Source organism: Sinocyclocheilus anshuiensis, unplaced genomic scaffold (genome assembly GCF_001515605.1).
Source record: "Sinocyclocheilus anshuiensis isolate Anshui unplaced genomic scaffold, SAMN03320099.WGS_v1.1 scaffold144, whole genome shotgun sequence".
NCBI lineage: Eukaryota > Metazoa > Chordata > Actinopteri > Cypriniformes > Cyprinidae > Sinocyclocheilus > Sinocyclocheilus anshuiensis.
The window spans coordinates 855,375-869,887 of NW_015555720.1; the positions used below are offsets into that span (position 1 = coordinate 855,375).

At 38.1% G+C, this 14,513-nt stretch overlaps 3 protein-coding genes across 5 annotated transcripts in view; all 3 read right to left on the reverse strand.

The window, feature by feature from the left end:
* Positions 1 to 1,668: 1,668 nt before the first annotated feature.
* Positions 1,669 to 6,493, reverse strand: LOC107672401 (serine/arginine-rich splicing factor 1A-like). Of its 3 annotated transcripts, none has more exons than XM_016465564.1 (6): positions 6,307 to 6,492; positions 5,967 to 6,186; positions 4,373 to 4,506; positions 4,133 to 4,216; positions 3,888 to 4,060; positions 1,669 to 3,050 (listed from the first exon to the last, which is right to left on the reverse strand). In XM_016465564.1, exons 2-6 carry the CDS (start codon positions 6,158 to 6,160, stop codon positions 2,856 to 2,858), a joined length of 780 nt encoding a protein of 259 aa, XP_016321050.1. In that variant the 5' UTR covers positions 6,161 to 6,186; positions 6,307 to 6,492; the 3' UTR covers positions 1,669 to 2,855. The 3 variants fall into 3 exon arrangements, with proteins under 3 accessions (XP_016321050.1, XP_016321051.1, XP_016321052.1); XM_016465565.1 differs by having other exon boundaries at positions 5,967 to 6,189; XM_016465566.1 differs by lacking the exon at positions 4,373 to 4,506 and having other exon boundaries at positions 4,133 to 4,338; positions 6,307 to 6,493.
* A 373-nt stretch (positions 6,494 to 6,866) lies between these two features.
* aldoca (aldolase C, fructose-bisphosphate, a) lies at positions 6,867 to 11,352 on the reverse strand. The gene is made up of 9 exons (XM_016465606.1): positions 11,270 to 11,352; positions 9,964 to 10,094; positions 9,661 to 9,872; positions 9,075 to 9,129; positions 8,551 to 8,711; positions 8,378 to 8,461; positions 7,903 to 8,077; positions 7,615 to 7,814; positions 6,867 to 7,515 (listed from the first exon to the last, which is right to left on the reverse strand). The coding sequence occupies exons 2-9, from the start codon at positions 10,073 to 10,075 to the stop codon at positions 7,420 to 7,422; spliced, it is 1,095 nt and encodes a 364-aa protein (XP_016321092.1). The 5' UTR covers positions 10,076 to 10,094; positions 11,270 to 11,352; the 3' UTR covers positions 6,867 to 7,419.
* Positions 11,353 to 13,424: 2,072 nt separating this feature from the next.
* The window catches only part of LOC107672358 (uncharacterized serine/threonine-protein kinase SgK494-like), a 10,758-nt gene continuing 9,669 nt past the window's right edge, over positions 13,425 to 14,513 (reverse strand). The window contains exon 12 of the mRNA XM_016465517.1: positions 13,425 to 14,249. Within this exon, the coding sequence (XP_016321003.1) occupies positions 13,932 to 14,249 (318 nt within the window). The 3' untranslated portion in view covers positions 13,425 to 13,931. The remainder of the gene's footprint in view (positions 14,250 to 14,513) is intronic.

Here is a 14,513-nt window from a genome sequence, read left to right on the forward strand (position 1 = left end):
AAAAAAGACTGCAAGTGACGTCGCTAGCGGAAGTGCAAGTGTCTGAGAATGCAAGCCTGAGAATGCACGTCTGAGAGTGCAAGCGCCAGCTGCAGCCAGACCCTTCTCCAAACGGAAGGTTGCATAAAATTCAGATGATAAGTACGGACTCGTTTTCTTTCAGTTTATTTTCGTGAAATTAAATGTGTGCAGCCTTCGTAGGATGCAGCCTTCCGTTTGAGAGGCACCCATAGATAAGCTTTGTTGAACTGAAAAATGCCCTGAATGAGGAGTCGATTCCTCTTGATTCCCAACGCCTCGGAATCGATTCCCAGCCCTAGTAAAAGGTGCGCTTACATCATTTTAAAGGCGGCATAAATGCTATCCAAAAATTAATACTACTCAAATTGCTGTCGTTTATAAATTACCACTCATTACTATGAAACTCAGAAATGTGTAGCTTTACAAGTTATCGTGACAACCAGTCTATTTCTCACAACATAACAGTTTTAGTTAATTTCAATGGACTTGACTAAATACTGTCCCTGCGTTCCATTCGGAAGGGCTCATCCCTATGCCCTAATCCCTTCAAAGGCTTTACCCTCCGGAGTGAGAGCTTCGAAGTGTGTAGGGGACCAAAACAACTGTTTCTTGAAGTGCCCTTCTGCGTCGTCATCACGTGCCCACACGGAGGCGCCGTCATCACGCAAAGGATCATGCATGAAATCCTTCATTCCGAAGGGCCCTTAAAGTGGCCAGTTTGAGCACTTTGGTTTGGAACGACCCTTCAGTATGGCGGCCATGATTGTTTTCACTCCGAAGTGCCCTTCGGAGGGGGATATATCCCGTTTGGAACGCACCGTTCATTGTAGTTAAGTAAATGATTAATTGATTCACAAAAAGAACCGGCTCAAACGAGTCATTCTTCGAAGTGCCCTTCGGAGGGTGATATATCCCGTTTGGAACGCACCGTTCATTGTAGTTAAGTAAATGATTAATTGATTCACAAAAAGAACCGGCTCAAACGAGTCATTCTTCTGAGAGTCGGGAATCCCGACACGTACAGCGCTACGAGTCGGGATACACTGATTTGTAGCGTTGTATTTTTTCATTTACTATAAAGAACCGACTTATCTACTGCAATAAACTTCTTTTCCCTAACCAATTCTTCGTAATATAATTATCCTAACAGTAGACGGTTTTCAGTTACTAAGCAACACTACTAATCGCATTAATATAGAATTCAACTTTTGGGCGGCATCCAAAACTAAAGGGACAGCTAACTTTTTTATAATAGCAGTAGTCCTGTAGCTCTCATAACTGAGCATGGTGTTAATAAAGCAGTGTGTTCGATTACCAGATGATGTATCAACTAATAAAATGTGTACCTTATGTACAACATAAATTAATAAACACAAATAGCTGTCATCATTTACTCAACCTTCACGTCTTTCCAAAACGGCACAACTTACTTTCTTCTGTAGAACACAAATTTTGAGATTTTGAAAAATGTGCACATTTGTATGGACAAAAACCGTTGAAACATTCAAAATATCAAAGTCAAACAAACTTGACGCTATGACCAAGTAAATTATTTTAAATTTTAGGAGAACTGTCCCTGTAAGAGTCATAATTTCACAATATTCAACAATTCAAAAGCATAAAAAAAGAAAAGCAAAGGAACACTTCTTTTGTACCAATGAAACCTTTATTTAGGCAAAAACTGTTCACTAAAAAGAAAAATGCTAGCAATGTCAAAGCATCTACCGTCCACCTTGGGACAGTGTAAATCTAAAAATGCCTGAGTAAACCCCTCCCCATCCCAAATGCACTTTCAGTTTACCATACTGTTCCTGTCGATTCCATCCCCAAAGACTGCTCCAGCATCTGCTCCGCCAATGTGTTAAAAAAAGAGAAGGGCCAAAATGTCTACATTTTCCACTGAGGTATAGAGAAAATAAAGGGGGTAGGGAAGTACTTTTGAATTGCGGCCTTAAAAATCCTATGATCCTGGGAGCAATTGATCCTGTTCCATGTATCCAGCATTCCCTATCCTATCTTCATTATGTACTGATCCCAGTGATCCGGCATCCACTGAGCCTCTCCTCCAATCCAAACCTTAAGATACCAGCAAAATCAAAACAAAGGAGGCAAAGAGTTAGAATCAAATCCACTCAAACCTGCCTTCTTTGATGCATGCATACAGCATTAAGGCCAAGACAGACTATCAAAACTAATAACCTAACACTAAGATTGAATCAAACATGAAAGCTGCAATCTGTCTTTGGACTCAAAAACCCAACTAGACGTTTGACCAGTACATCTTTACAATGCAACTAAAGATACCACCTCATTTGAAAGTGATCTAAAAGTGGTTCACTTACTCAAATCATGCCCTAAGGGCCAACAAGTCTCTTTTTTGATGCAATAGAGGTTTGTTCTAGAGTTAAAATTCACCCCTTTTACGCAACATCAGATTTAGCAATCCTTTATTACAAAGCATCAGTTCTGTGACACTTATAGAGGAAGACAGCATAAAACAATTGAGAAACCTACTATCCCATGAATAACTTTCATACATGGCATTTACAAAAATATTGGGAGCCATAACATAACCCTTTGTTTGGTCTATGAAAAAGACTTCTACTTTGTATTTAAAAAAAAAAAAAAAATTAATGGGGAAAAGAAATCAAAGAAGTTGGTTAACAAAAAAAGCATGTTTAAAAATAACCAATGCAGGGAGAGAAAAAAAATAAGAACAGAAAGACATTCATAAGATGATCATTGTCTCATGAAACAAGAAAGGTGGAATTAAAACATGGGGTTTGTGTAAAGACTGTAAAAACAAATGGTTCAAGGGCTCCGAGAGGGCATGTTTAGGAGCGAGAGCGGGAACGGCTATGGCGCGGGGAGTACTGCGGGGATCCTCGGCTACGGCGAGGGGAGTAGCTTCGGCTACGGTTGTTGCTGCGGCTGCGACTCCTGCTGCGACTGCGGCTCCTTGATCTTGATCTTCCATAGCTCGGACTGCGGGGACCGTCCACCCTCACACGGATGTATGCGGTTTCTCCCTGGCAGAGACAGAACTTTCCATTGAGCAAGTGTAGTTAACATTGTCACTATACTTGCCAGACTTCCTGCAATGAAACATTGCTCTTTGGTTGTACACTAGTATTCAACCAGTATTTTATATTATTCAACCTGACTACACAAGACTTCCAGTTTGACAAGGTTTAGCTTTGGTATTCACAAGGAAGGGTCAGCCAATACTGGATTTTGACAATATATTTAATTAGCCGGTAACCGGTAAAAAAAAAAAAAAAAAAACTAATGCTGAACTGTTACAAAATTAAGTGACTTGTTGTTCGAAAGTATGTTCAGTAATTATAAAAAAAAATCTAAAATTCTTTTAATTTTGTCATGAAATAATAAAGTACAAGAAAGGGAGAGAGATTTGTTTTTCCTTTAAGCTGCCATGTACAATATGTATAAATAATTTTTTACTTTATTCTTACCTTTTTGCACTAAAATGTTTTCTTTAGCACAAAGAAAAAGTTTGTAGAACATGCATGTATATAGCTACCGCTTTCTTACAAAGCAGGCGATTAGACAAGTTAAAAATCTGGGCAGCATTTCCACAATAACAAGGTTAATATTAAAAAGAAATTGATTAACAATAGCTACTTAACATATGACAGCAGAGAAACTGATTTCTCCCAGTAATTCATAGTTCCAAGATGCAGCTATTGATGCCAATTAATTGGCTAAATTGCTACGTCAAAATATTTTCACTACGACAAATTCACTTAAAACATAGAACCTCTTAGCACAACATTAGGATTTGCTTACCTTAGGAATATTCCAATGCTAAGCATATCCAAAAATCCAGATTAAAATCTCAAACCTACCTCATGAGACCGGAATTTTGTGTTATCCAGTTTGCGAACGGCGTAGGTCATGTCTTCTTTGCGAACAAACTCCACCACACCAGTTCCATCTCGGAAAGTATCAGCGTAACATACATCACCTGCTTCACGCATGTGATCCTTCAGATCCTGCCAGCTCCCGCTCGGTGGAAGCCCTGGAATCAAATCCAACAATCAATACAACTTCAAAGATTCTTCAATTAGCTAAATCTGTGATGCTAACGTACCTGATACGATTACTCTATTCTCTGAACGTCTGGAGGGGGGTCCATATCTACCCCTAGGAGCCCCACCACCTCCTCCTCCACCTCCTCCACCACCACCACCACCACCACCGCCAAAACCTCCTCTCCCACTCCTGGGAAACTCCACTCGAAGACGATAGCCATCATAGTCATACCCATCACGGGCATAAACAGCATCCTCTGCATCTCTAAAGGGAAGAGCAGGAAAGGGAGCCCCACCACCTCCTCCTCCTCCTCCTCCACCACCACCACCACCACCGCCAAAACCTCCTCTCCCACTCCTGGGAAACTCCACTCGAAGACGATAGCCATCATAGTCATACCCATCACGGGCATAAACAGCATCCTCTGCATCTCTAAAGGGAAGAGCAGGAAAGCATGTAAATACCAATCTGGCATGAAAAACCAGTCAGTGAGGCTAGAGGTCGCACTGAGTTAAAGGGGTCATATGATGCGATTTCAATTTTTCCTTTCTCTTTGGAGTGTTACAAGCTCTTGGTGCATAAAGAAGATCTGTAAAGTTGCAAAGACTAAAGTCTCAAATCCAAAGAGATATTCTTTATAAAAGTTAAGAGTCAACCATGCCTACCTAAAACGGCTCGTTCTAACACGCCCCCACATATCTACATCACTATGTGGGAAGATTTGCATAACGCCGCCCAAATGTTCACGCAAAGAAAGAAGGCGTAACTTTTATTCTCGCTGTAGTATTGTTGCCGCCGCCATATCCTGAAGACGCTGTGTGCTTCGTTGTGAAAGCGAAACTACTTTGTTTGGTCTTCCAAAAGAGGACGATATCTGCTTCGTCATGCCTAGAGCTGATCTGTGCTGGTCGCTGAGGGAATACAACAGTATGGTGAGGGGCATAACATTTCCGTCACACGCTTGAGGTATTCGGCCAATCACAACGCACTGGATAGCTGGCCAATCACAGCACACCTCGCTTTTTCAGACCGATGAGCTTTGTAAAAATCGACGCGTTTCAAAAAGGCGGTGCATAGAGAAACAATAATGTACAGTATGTGGAAAATAATGTGTTTTTTTAAACTTTAAACCGCATAAACATTTCATTACACCAAATAATGTTCTTTTTAGCAGCATCATATGACCCCTTTAAACTACAAATGGCAACTAATATAACCAGCTAGTTAAGTGACTTAACACTTAGTTAAAAGTAATGCAAAATTGCCTCAAAATACACAAATACAGAAGAGGTCAGTGCTAAACAGTCATTTGTAGCAAAAACTCACTGAAACTACATTAGTCAACATTTGAAGTGGATAAAAAAAAAGTTAAAGTTGTCCTAAGACAAAAACGCATTTTGGTTTTAGGACAACTTTGAAAGGTTTTGATCCACTTCAAATGTTGACTACTATAATCTGAAGTCAAGCGCAAGTCATTTGTCTAGTTACAAAGCTAATTTCCATATCCAAGCCTAAGGCAGGTTTTAAAGCCTAACAAAGACTAAATGAAACTTAAGTTTACACATTAAACAAACATGTTAGGTCAGAATAAACAACTAAGTTGCAAAGCCTGCACTCATTGACTAAAAAACAAACAAACAAAAAAAACAGTTAATATAAACTAAGCTCTGGAAACATGGTGAGCACGGCTAAGCTAATTAGCATGTTAGCACAGAAAGCAAAAAGCTCATTTACAAAAATACACACTTGCTTATATATAGATTGCAAAAACACAGTTTTCAGAGAACAGGTTTTTTAAATTTTTATAATTTAAGAAGTGAAACCGCCAACGTTGAAACAAACAGCCTAACGTTAGCCTTTAAGCTAAAGGCTCAAGGTTCAGTTGTACCCACCTTGGGTCTTCAAACTCGACAAAGGCGAATGGAGGTCCGCCTCGTCGGTTTTTCAGATCGATGTCTCGAATGGCTCCGTACTTATAAAACACATCTTCGACATCTTTAGTGCGGATATCAGGGGGCAGATTGCCCACATAGATGCGGCAGTCGTTGTTTCCAGCAGGGCCGCGGATCACACCACCACCAGACATCTCTGCACTGCTATACCTTCACCTTCCTGCTGGGCAGACAAATAAATTACACTTTTTGAGTCTGATATATAACAGCTGTTTGTTTAACTTGCGAAATACGTTAAACAAACCGCAACACCAGTCACATACAAAACAAAGAGCCTTACTATTGTTTGAAGCACGCGCACGACGAGAGCGTGTTTCCTCTGGAGAAGCGCGGGTCGCTTCCTCTTCAAGCGCGCTTTACCCACCGCGGATGAATCTGGGGAAACGGGCTGAAAGGGCGGGTAATGGAGTAGCTACATCCGCGACGCGAAATAGTTCGGATAGTGACGTCCAAAACAATACAAATATTTTATATAGGTGGGTAATTAGTATGGATAAGGAGCGAAAGGGTATGTTAAGCTTTTATTATATACCTTTGCAGTGACTTGTTTGGTCCTCGGGTGAAGTCAATAGTCTACTTGTTATTGTTTGCACCTGCTGGCTGCTGCTGAGGTAAACTGTAGATTACCGATTGATTTACATGGAGACAAAGTTTAAAATAGAATAAACCATTTACAATTATCCGTATACCTTGCGATTTAAGGCATGTGAATTTATCTCTTTATTAAAATATATAATAGTAGCAATAGCCTATATAGTATAGCCTAATACTCTAATAACGAGCATATGTAGCCTACTAGTGTGTTTCGAAAGAGTATTAGAGTCCAGAGACACAACTCCAATCTTCACAGTTTTATTGCAGCATTTTCAGTTTGTATTCAGGTTGTCAATAATTTAGTTTCACTTTTGTTTTGTCAATAATTCATCAAGCCAGACTTTCAGAATCATCAGATACTCATAAACTTCCAAAAATCCATGCAGTTATTATTCATCAGAACAAAGGCTTTATTAAAGCTTTAGATGACAAAAGGGTAGATTACAGAAGCATATATATATCCTTATCTATCCAAAGAAACTCTTAAATGTCGACAGTAAGTGATAAGGATCAACATAACAGTCAACTGTAACTTTATTAATACTCCATTACTTTCCTACAGAATTATCTTGGCAACAAAAGCTATCATTTTACAATGTTTTTAAGACAAGCAGAGGACACCACAAAATTTCACATCCTCAGAAGCTTACTGAGCAATCACTTTCATGTGTGGTTTTACTGTATATCAACATCACATTTAGGAGTAAATAATCTACTTATGTTTGAGTGTTTTATATGGAGGTGGCAGTGAAATCTGCTAGCTTTCAGCTAATGCTGGATTACGGGAATCAGCGACATTTCAATATGCGTAGCTGGAAAGGTAATGAGAAAGACCGGTGGCTCCGCTGCTGTCACCACAAACCGTGTACTTCCCTTGAGAGGCCAGACTGTTGATCTGAGGAGAAAAGAAGTAGAGAAGTGATTAGAAAGAAGATCTATTTATCTTTATCTATCTGTCTGTCTGTTTGTTTATGTATAGATTTGGTTGGCATGCCTCTGCTCGTTTGATGAATTCCTCGGTTGCGGCGGCTTCATTCTCTCTCTGTCCACGCCAGGTCTTCAGAGCTGAGGCCTGGAGAGCTCGGCCGAATGAGAAGGTGAGAGCCCAGGGTTTCACAAGTGAACAGTTATTGATGGCATTTAGGTTAATGGAGGCCTCCTCCTCACTTTGACCTCCTGACAGAAAGGTCACCCCTGAAAGTGCAGGAAGTCTGTAATCATGCAGTGTCCAGACTCGTCACTGAATCTGAAATCAGGTCTAGAGTTTGTAATGTATCCTCACCTGTCACTGCGGGTGGGACAGTATGCCGCAGAGCAGTGACTGTTGCCATGGCAACCTCCTCTGCACTGTATTTGGTTGGGCAGCCGTGTCCAGGGGTCACCATGTTGGGCTTGAGTAGTGTGCCTTCCAGATACACATGATGATCAAACATGGCTTTGTAGACTTCTGCAAGCACCTGAATAAATGACAATGTGTAAAGCATAAGTTCACAAGACTGAAAATACTCATTTGTCTTGCTCTCATGGTGTTCTAAAACTGTGTAACTTGATTTATTCATCTATATTAACTTTGATTTATTTATCTATGTTCATATGTTGTTTTGGACCCCATTAACTTTCATTGTATGAACAAAACAGTTGTTGCAAAGAGAAGAAAGAAAGTCACACAGGTTTGGAATGACATGAGAGTGAATAAATAATGATGAGATTTTCATTTTTGGATGTAATATCTTGTTAAGAAGTAGAGTATAACCAACCCTCTCTGTAACGAACTGGCAACGCTTCAAATTGTGGTCTCCATCAGGTAGGATCTCAGGTTCCACTATGGGTACAATCCCATGCTGCAAGTACAGTTGGGACAAGAATTTGAGCTTTAACAAATCTCCATTTGCATCTCTTATAAATGAATTTAGCCGAATTAATATTTTACCTGCTGACAAATACTAGCATAGCGAGCAAGGACTTTAGCATTTTCTTTAATGCACAGGTTTGACGGGGTGGTATCACTGATTTTCATCACACAACGCCACTTTGCAAAGTCAGCTCCATCCTTTTTATACTGAGCGCAGCGTTCTGAGAGCCCATCCAGACCTGTTGAGACGGTAGAGCTGTTCAATTGTGATGATCATTATGGTCTGGGTCCTAAACTGACCCTAACTGGATTCAAGACAATTCACAAAAAAAATCACAGTATGGAAAATAACCTTTAACATGAACACTTCTCAAACATTACGAAAAAGTAAACATAAGAATATATATTTAAAACTGTATTGATTTTTTAAAAACTGTAATATATATATATATATATATATATATATATATCAAACAAAATATTGTTAACAATGGCAAAATCATTTGTTCGTTTTCCAGCAAAATTCACATGCATGAACTGATACAAATTTAAAATTGATTTATCAAATATTCAGATCCAGAGAACGGACATCTTTAAAATACCTTGTGTAGTGGTTTCTCCATTAGTCCCTGGCAAGGGGACTACACCTTTGTCAACCTGTGAAGAAAGGGCAAAATGTTTTAGAAATGAAACATAATTTTAATTCAGCTCATTGACTTAAACACCCTGTCAGAAAAAAAGGTGCAAAAATTGTACCTTTTTCAGTACAGTAGGTGCATATTAGTATCTTAGAGTAGTAATGTGTACCCTGAAGTTTTCCAACTTTTTAGGGGTAAATAGAGTACAAAGTTGCCTCTAAGGGTACTGCCCTAGTGACAAGCTGTTGTACCCCTAAAGGTATCATTTTTGTACATTTAAATACAAAATTCAAATACAGCGTTTCCCAAAAACAGGTTTTGTGAACACTCCCCATATCTGCGATTATTTGGACAAACAGATAGATCTGTCCCAAAAGTATCCCACTGATTGAACTGCACTTGAAATGCTTTTTCTAATCAGACATGAAAGGAAGATATGGATTAAATGGGATTGAGAAATGTTGCAAGTCAGGTTCAAACTCACAGCACCTGCATGAGCACCAAGGTTCAACATGTCAAAACAAACACTCCTACATCTGAGACTTCATACCTTGATTCCGATAGTGATGCCCTTGTCCTTTATCATCTTGACGAACGGGACACCATCGTCAGAGTATTGGTAGAGTGTTTCATGGAAGAAGATCACTCCACCGATGCAGTTATCAACGCGGTCATCAGCGGTGAAGAGCACCTGGCGGTAGAGGCGGCGGTTCTCCTCGTTGTTCTCTACCCCTATCTGGTTTAAACGCTTCCCCAGGCTGCCTGTTAGAACATCCACAGGATCAAAGTGAGTTCTTGCGGATTTCTTTCACACTGCAATTTATGACGACTAACTGGAGGAAGCCACACTAACCTATGGACTCGTCTGCAGCTAGGATGCCTTTCCCTGGTGACACTATGCGCAGAGCTATCACATGTAGCTCCTTCTTTTGCTCAGTGGTGAGGGGAGGAAACTGATAGGTCATCCTAAATGTCCAGCACAACCTGAGGATATGAACATTGTAATGACATAATCATAAACACGAGTACATTACATAATCAAGATGGGATATCAAAGACATCACCATATATTGCCTTTGTGCTGAAGTCATTTATGCTTAACAGGGTCTGTATGGTTCACATACAATGTAAGAAAAAAAATGTAGAACGTTGAAATGTAAAATCTAAAGGAAAATTACCAGTAACCTTTTTTTTTAAAGTTTGCAAACATTTCCTAAAACATAATGTGTAACTTGAAGCGCAGGTAAAAATCAATATGGAAAATTCCTTAATATTAACAGTACGTTGTAGAATTTTAAAATTGTGATTTCCAGGCCTGGAAAATTAATGGAAATTGATGACATTTTTAAAAAGTCTATTCTATATGCACAACTATAGAACCTTTATTTGGTTAGAAATTGGTTTCTGTGAGTTTAATCTCACATCTAGTATGCGAGTTCAATCCTCATCTAGTAAACATAAACATTAATTAGATGTATTGAATTATTCTGATATATATTGAAGTTTATTTGACAAGAAAATACAATTTCAGTCTTTCTACTAAAATTTCATGTTTAATTCAGTGTGTTACTTGTTTCTTTGTAATTATCTGTGAAATGTACACAATTTCTGAGTTATTTTTTTTTCAGTAGAATTGATGCAAAGTTCTTCTTTTGAAATGAAATAGCCATTAAAAAAAAAAAAAGTTAAATAGATCAATCCAACACAATTAATTCACTTAAAGGCACAGCAGCTCTTCTGCTAATGTTGTTCAGTTCAGAAATGCCAAGCATTCACTTTCACAAAAGCTTAACAAAGATTTCTGCAACTCTGGCAACTTTGTTATCCACAGCCACAACTGAAGCACATAGACAGTTTACAAGCCTTACGCATATATAAATGACTCTCTTTATGAATAACTAAATCGCAAAAGTACTGCAAAATGTTATTTTTAAGAGTTCTCAACTTCTTGAAAACCTTTTGAACCTTTAGCAGCATTTAAACACAGCTATCCAAAAAACTGATCGTGCATATATGACTCTCAGCATTAAAAATAATTTTCTAAATGGTACTTTTTAGTAATAAAAACCTTACAAAGTTGTTTCTCCACTGCGTATTTCACAAAACAATTGTAACTCAAAATGGTGATGGCAGATAATTCAACAGATGGAATTACTCACCAGGTCAGAGAGGACCGACTGACTCAGACTGAAGGGGCTTTTTCCTGCAGACGAGATGAGACGTGACTGATTCTTTAACAGTGCCAGTGTCCCAGTTCTTTATGAAGGTGATATCCCAGGGGATGCTGACACTTGTGTAAGGGCGGAGCTTAACGTCCTGCCCTCATTAAGTTATTGGAGGAGGTGTTAAAGGCCACCAAAGGTTGCCCACCTGATCCCATTTCTCTAGCAGCATGGATTCTCATTATTTTTCACAATGCAATGCAACCAAATGAGATTTTTTTTACATTTTCTATACTGCAAAACTTGGTGGGGTAGCGTGGGTGGTTGCCAGGTTTTTGCTATACAGCTGTTCTGGAAGGTTGTTAGGATAGTTATGTACTTAAAATAGCCCAGATATGGCTTGAATCCCTTATTCAGTGTAAGTCAATGGGATTTTTTGCAGTTTTATTATCTGCCAGGTGGCCTAAAAGCCACATTATTTGAAGTATCAACTTTGTAACATGTTGGGTCTTTCAGGCCACATCCGCTGTATTCCCGTCAACAATATAATTAGATCATACACGCCTCAGGCGAATCCTCAAATCTCTAGTCAGCTGAGACTCCCATCATACCCTTCGGAAAATGTTGGCAGTCACAGAGCGGCTGAGATTCAAGTATATGTGTGGTAAAAAATGAGGTGGGGTCATGGCATAATTTCTAGTTCTATAGAATTTTTAGATGACTTTATGATCTAGTTTTCAAGGACAAAAAAGGAGTCAAAGTTTGGAGATTCAGTTTACTAAAGCATCGATCTGTTATGAAATTATGTGAGCAATGCCCTAAAAGTGGCTTTAAGTGTAATTTATTCATATCACATGTAATATAGAAATAGCCAGACTTTTTTAGGAGCATGTTGTTCAATTCTTAATATGAAACCAATAAGGTACTGTAGATGAAAATGGCAGGTTTAGAGGGATACCCAATGTTTCATTATACATAAAGGACTGAACCCATTGGAAGTAGACTCTCAGGAGAACTGTTAAGAGTTACGGATATTTTAAGCCACCTCTACTGGGGCTGTGATTTTTTTTCCTGATACCTAATTAAAAACATTAATAATGATGCTTTATCTGGTGTTCAATTTTCAGCCCTATTAAGGCTGCTCCCATTTGGGTTTGTCATTGCTCTCACAAATAGGTCACACCAAAGTCTCAAAGTTGGAGAAATGTCTCCAGGTATCATTCACAGATATATATTTTACCATTCTATCTTATGAATTGTAATGACATGAAGTTCTATTTTGGGGACATATGTTGAGAATGATCTTTACTGTACTGCTGAAAACTGATGAAAAAATGACAGATAATCAAATAATGGCATAAATATTCAGATACTTATTACCATAATAACCACATACTACTTAATATAACCTAAACTGTATTGTGTTGCATTGTATTATTATTAAGCATAGCACTATACATTCCATTGTACATTACATTACTGTACTGTATATTTCACAGTATATTTAATCTGTGAATCAATATATTAATCAACATATTTCATATATTGGTAATAGTAAAGTTGTAGCATATTAGCCTTTTATATTGTACCCAGCAATGGAATTTTCACCATTTGTGTTTAGATTTTTCAGTGACTCTTTCTGCAGGTTACACTGATACACAAATAGATGGTGACAAGTGAGTCTCAAATGACTTGTTCAAAACAGATTCGTTTAGGAGTGAAACAAGTGGCATGTCTTTATAAATGAGTTATTGAATCATTCACTCAACTGTTCAGTTTAAAAACATTGATTCATTCAGGAGCAAAACAAGTGATACATTTTTATTAGCAAGTGACTGAATCATTCATTCAACCCTTTTGTTAAAAAACATTGATTCATTTAGGAGCGAAACAAGTGACTCGTCTCTGAGCGAATCATTTACTCAACCGTTTCATTCAAAAACACTGATTCATTCATTAGCGAAAACAAGTGATATATCTTTATGAGCGAGTCATTGAATCATTAACTCAAATGTTTCATTCAAAACCACTGATTTATTCATTAGCGAAAAAAGTGACACGTCTTTTTGGGAGAGTCATTGAATCACTCACTCAACAAATTTGTTCAAAAACAGATTCATTTTTAAAAAACAAAATACTATTCCTGGGGTGTTGTATGGAAATGCACAGAAGTTGATTCAGCTTTGGCTTCATTTGGAACTATTATTTCCAAAAAAGTAACTGGCAATATTGTGTCTAAAAAGGTCACAATCTATTTGTCACAGATTATCACTCTTATGGTGCCACAGTAAACAGGGCATCACTGTAACCGATATAAAAATAATAATAATTGAAATCATATGCTCCTTTCCTTTATACACAGGAACTAAATAAAACCCAACAGTTCATATACTATTAAGACAAATATTGCCTTATACTAGGGCAAAACTTAACTTTCAAAACAGAGGTAACATTGTTAAAAATCTAATACGCTTTCTGTATATTCAGATGAAAATAAATATGATTATTAAATAAGACTCTGTAGTAATACTTGTTATTGACTGGCTATTCACATAGATTGATTTGTGGGTGAACTATTAGAAAAATACTGTGCCATTTTATCTCGTCTTTGGCAAAACACTGAATGTTACAGAGAGAAAAAATGAGTTCATTTCTGTTTTCATGGAGAATTGGTTCCTATAGCTTTTGTTTTAGCCCCTGCTGTGTCTTCGTTTACCTTAATCTTCATCAAGGTAGGAGACAAATCTGCAGGGGTAGATGGAGAGTTCAGTAGGTCACACTCAAAATTCTGAAGCAGGTCTAATGATAAACCTCGCATCGACCTTTCCGGTCGGTCAGGATGGTTCTTCAGCTCGAGGATTGGCTCAATGGGACTTTTCTGCAGCAGCTGGGAGTCAAAAGACATGCCGTGGAAAAACTTCTGGCTCTGGAAGAGCTCCAGGCAGCGTAAGCGACGAGTGGGGATCTTGCACAGAAGCTGTATTCAAACATGATTTTTAGAGTTTGAGGAAGACTGCTTTGAAAGTTTCCATAAACAACAGGGTTATACGCCATTCAGATTTGAAGGTAGAAATTAAAATGTAAAAAAAATGCTGAGAAATTAATTTAAATGAGATGTGTTTATTTAAATTAAACATTGTTAGTATGAACTACCTCTAAATGATATCTTACACATAAAATATAGGGTATTTCAATAAACATTAGAATTAATTAATACAATAAACATCCATATATATATATA

What these genes read in the sequence shown, in the direction of transcription:
- LOC107672401 (XM_016465564.1), bottom strand. Translation starts at nt 6,160, where the DNA reads ATGTCTGGTGGTGGTGTGATCCGCGGCCCTGCTGGAAACAACGACTGC. An exon ending in TGGAGGAGGAGGAGGAGGAG is followed by an intron (nt 4,217 to 4,372) that starts GTGGTGGGGCTC and finishes GTGGTGGTGGAG; the next exon opens with GAGGTGGAGGAGGAGGTGGT. An exon ending in GAATAGAGTAATCGTATCAG is followed by an intron (nt 4,061 to 4,132) that starts GTACGTTAGCAT and finishes ATTTGATTCCAG; the next exon opens with GGCTTCCACCGAGCGGGAGC.
- aldoca (XM_016465606.1), bottom strand. Translation starts at nt 10,075, where the DNA reads ATGACCTATCAGTTTCCTCCCCTCACCACTGAGCAAAAGAAGGAGCTA. An exon ending in GCATCACTATCGGAATCAAG is followed by an intron (nt 9,130 to 9,660) that starts GTATGAAGTCTC and finishes CTTTCTTCACAG; the next exon opens with GTTGACAAAGGTGTAGTCCC. An exon ending in ATGCTAGTATTTGTCAGCAG is followed by an intron (nt 8,462 to 8,550) that starts GTAAAATATTAA and finishes CTGTACTTGCAG; the next exon opens with CATGGGATTGTACCCATAGT.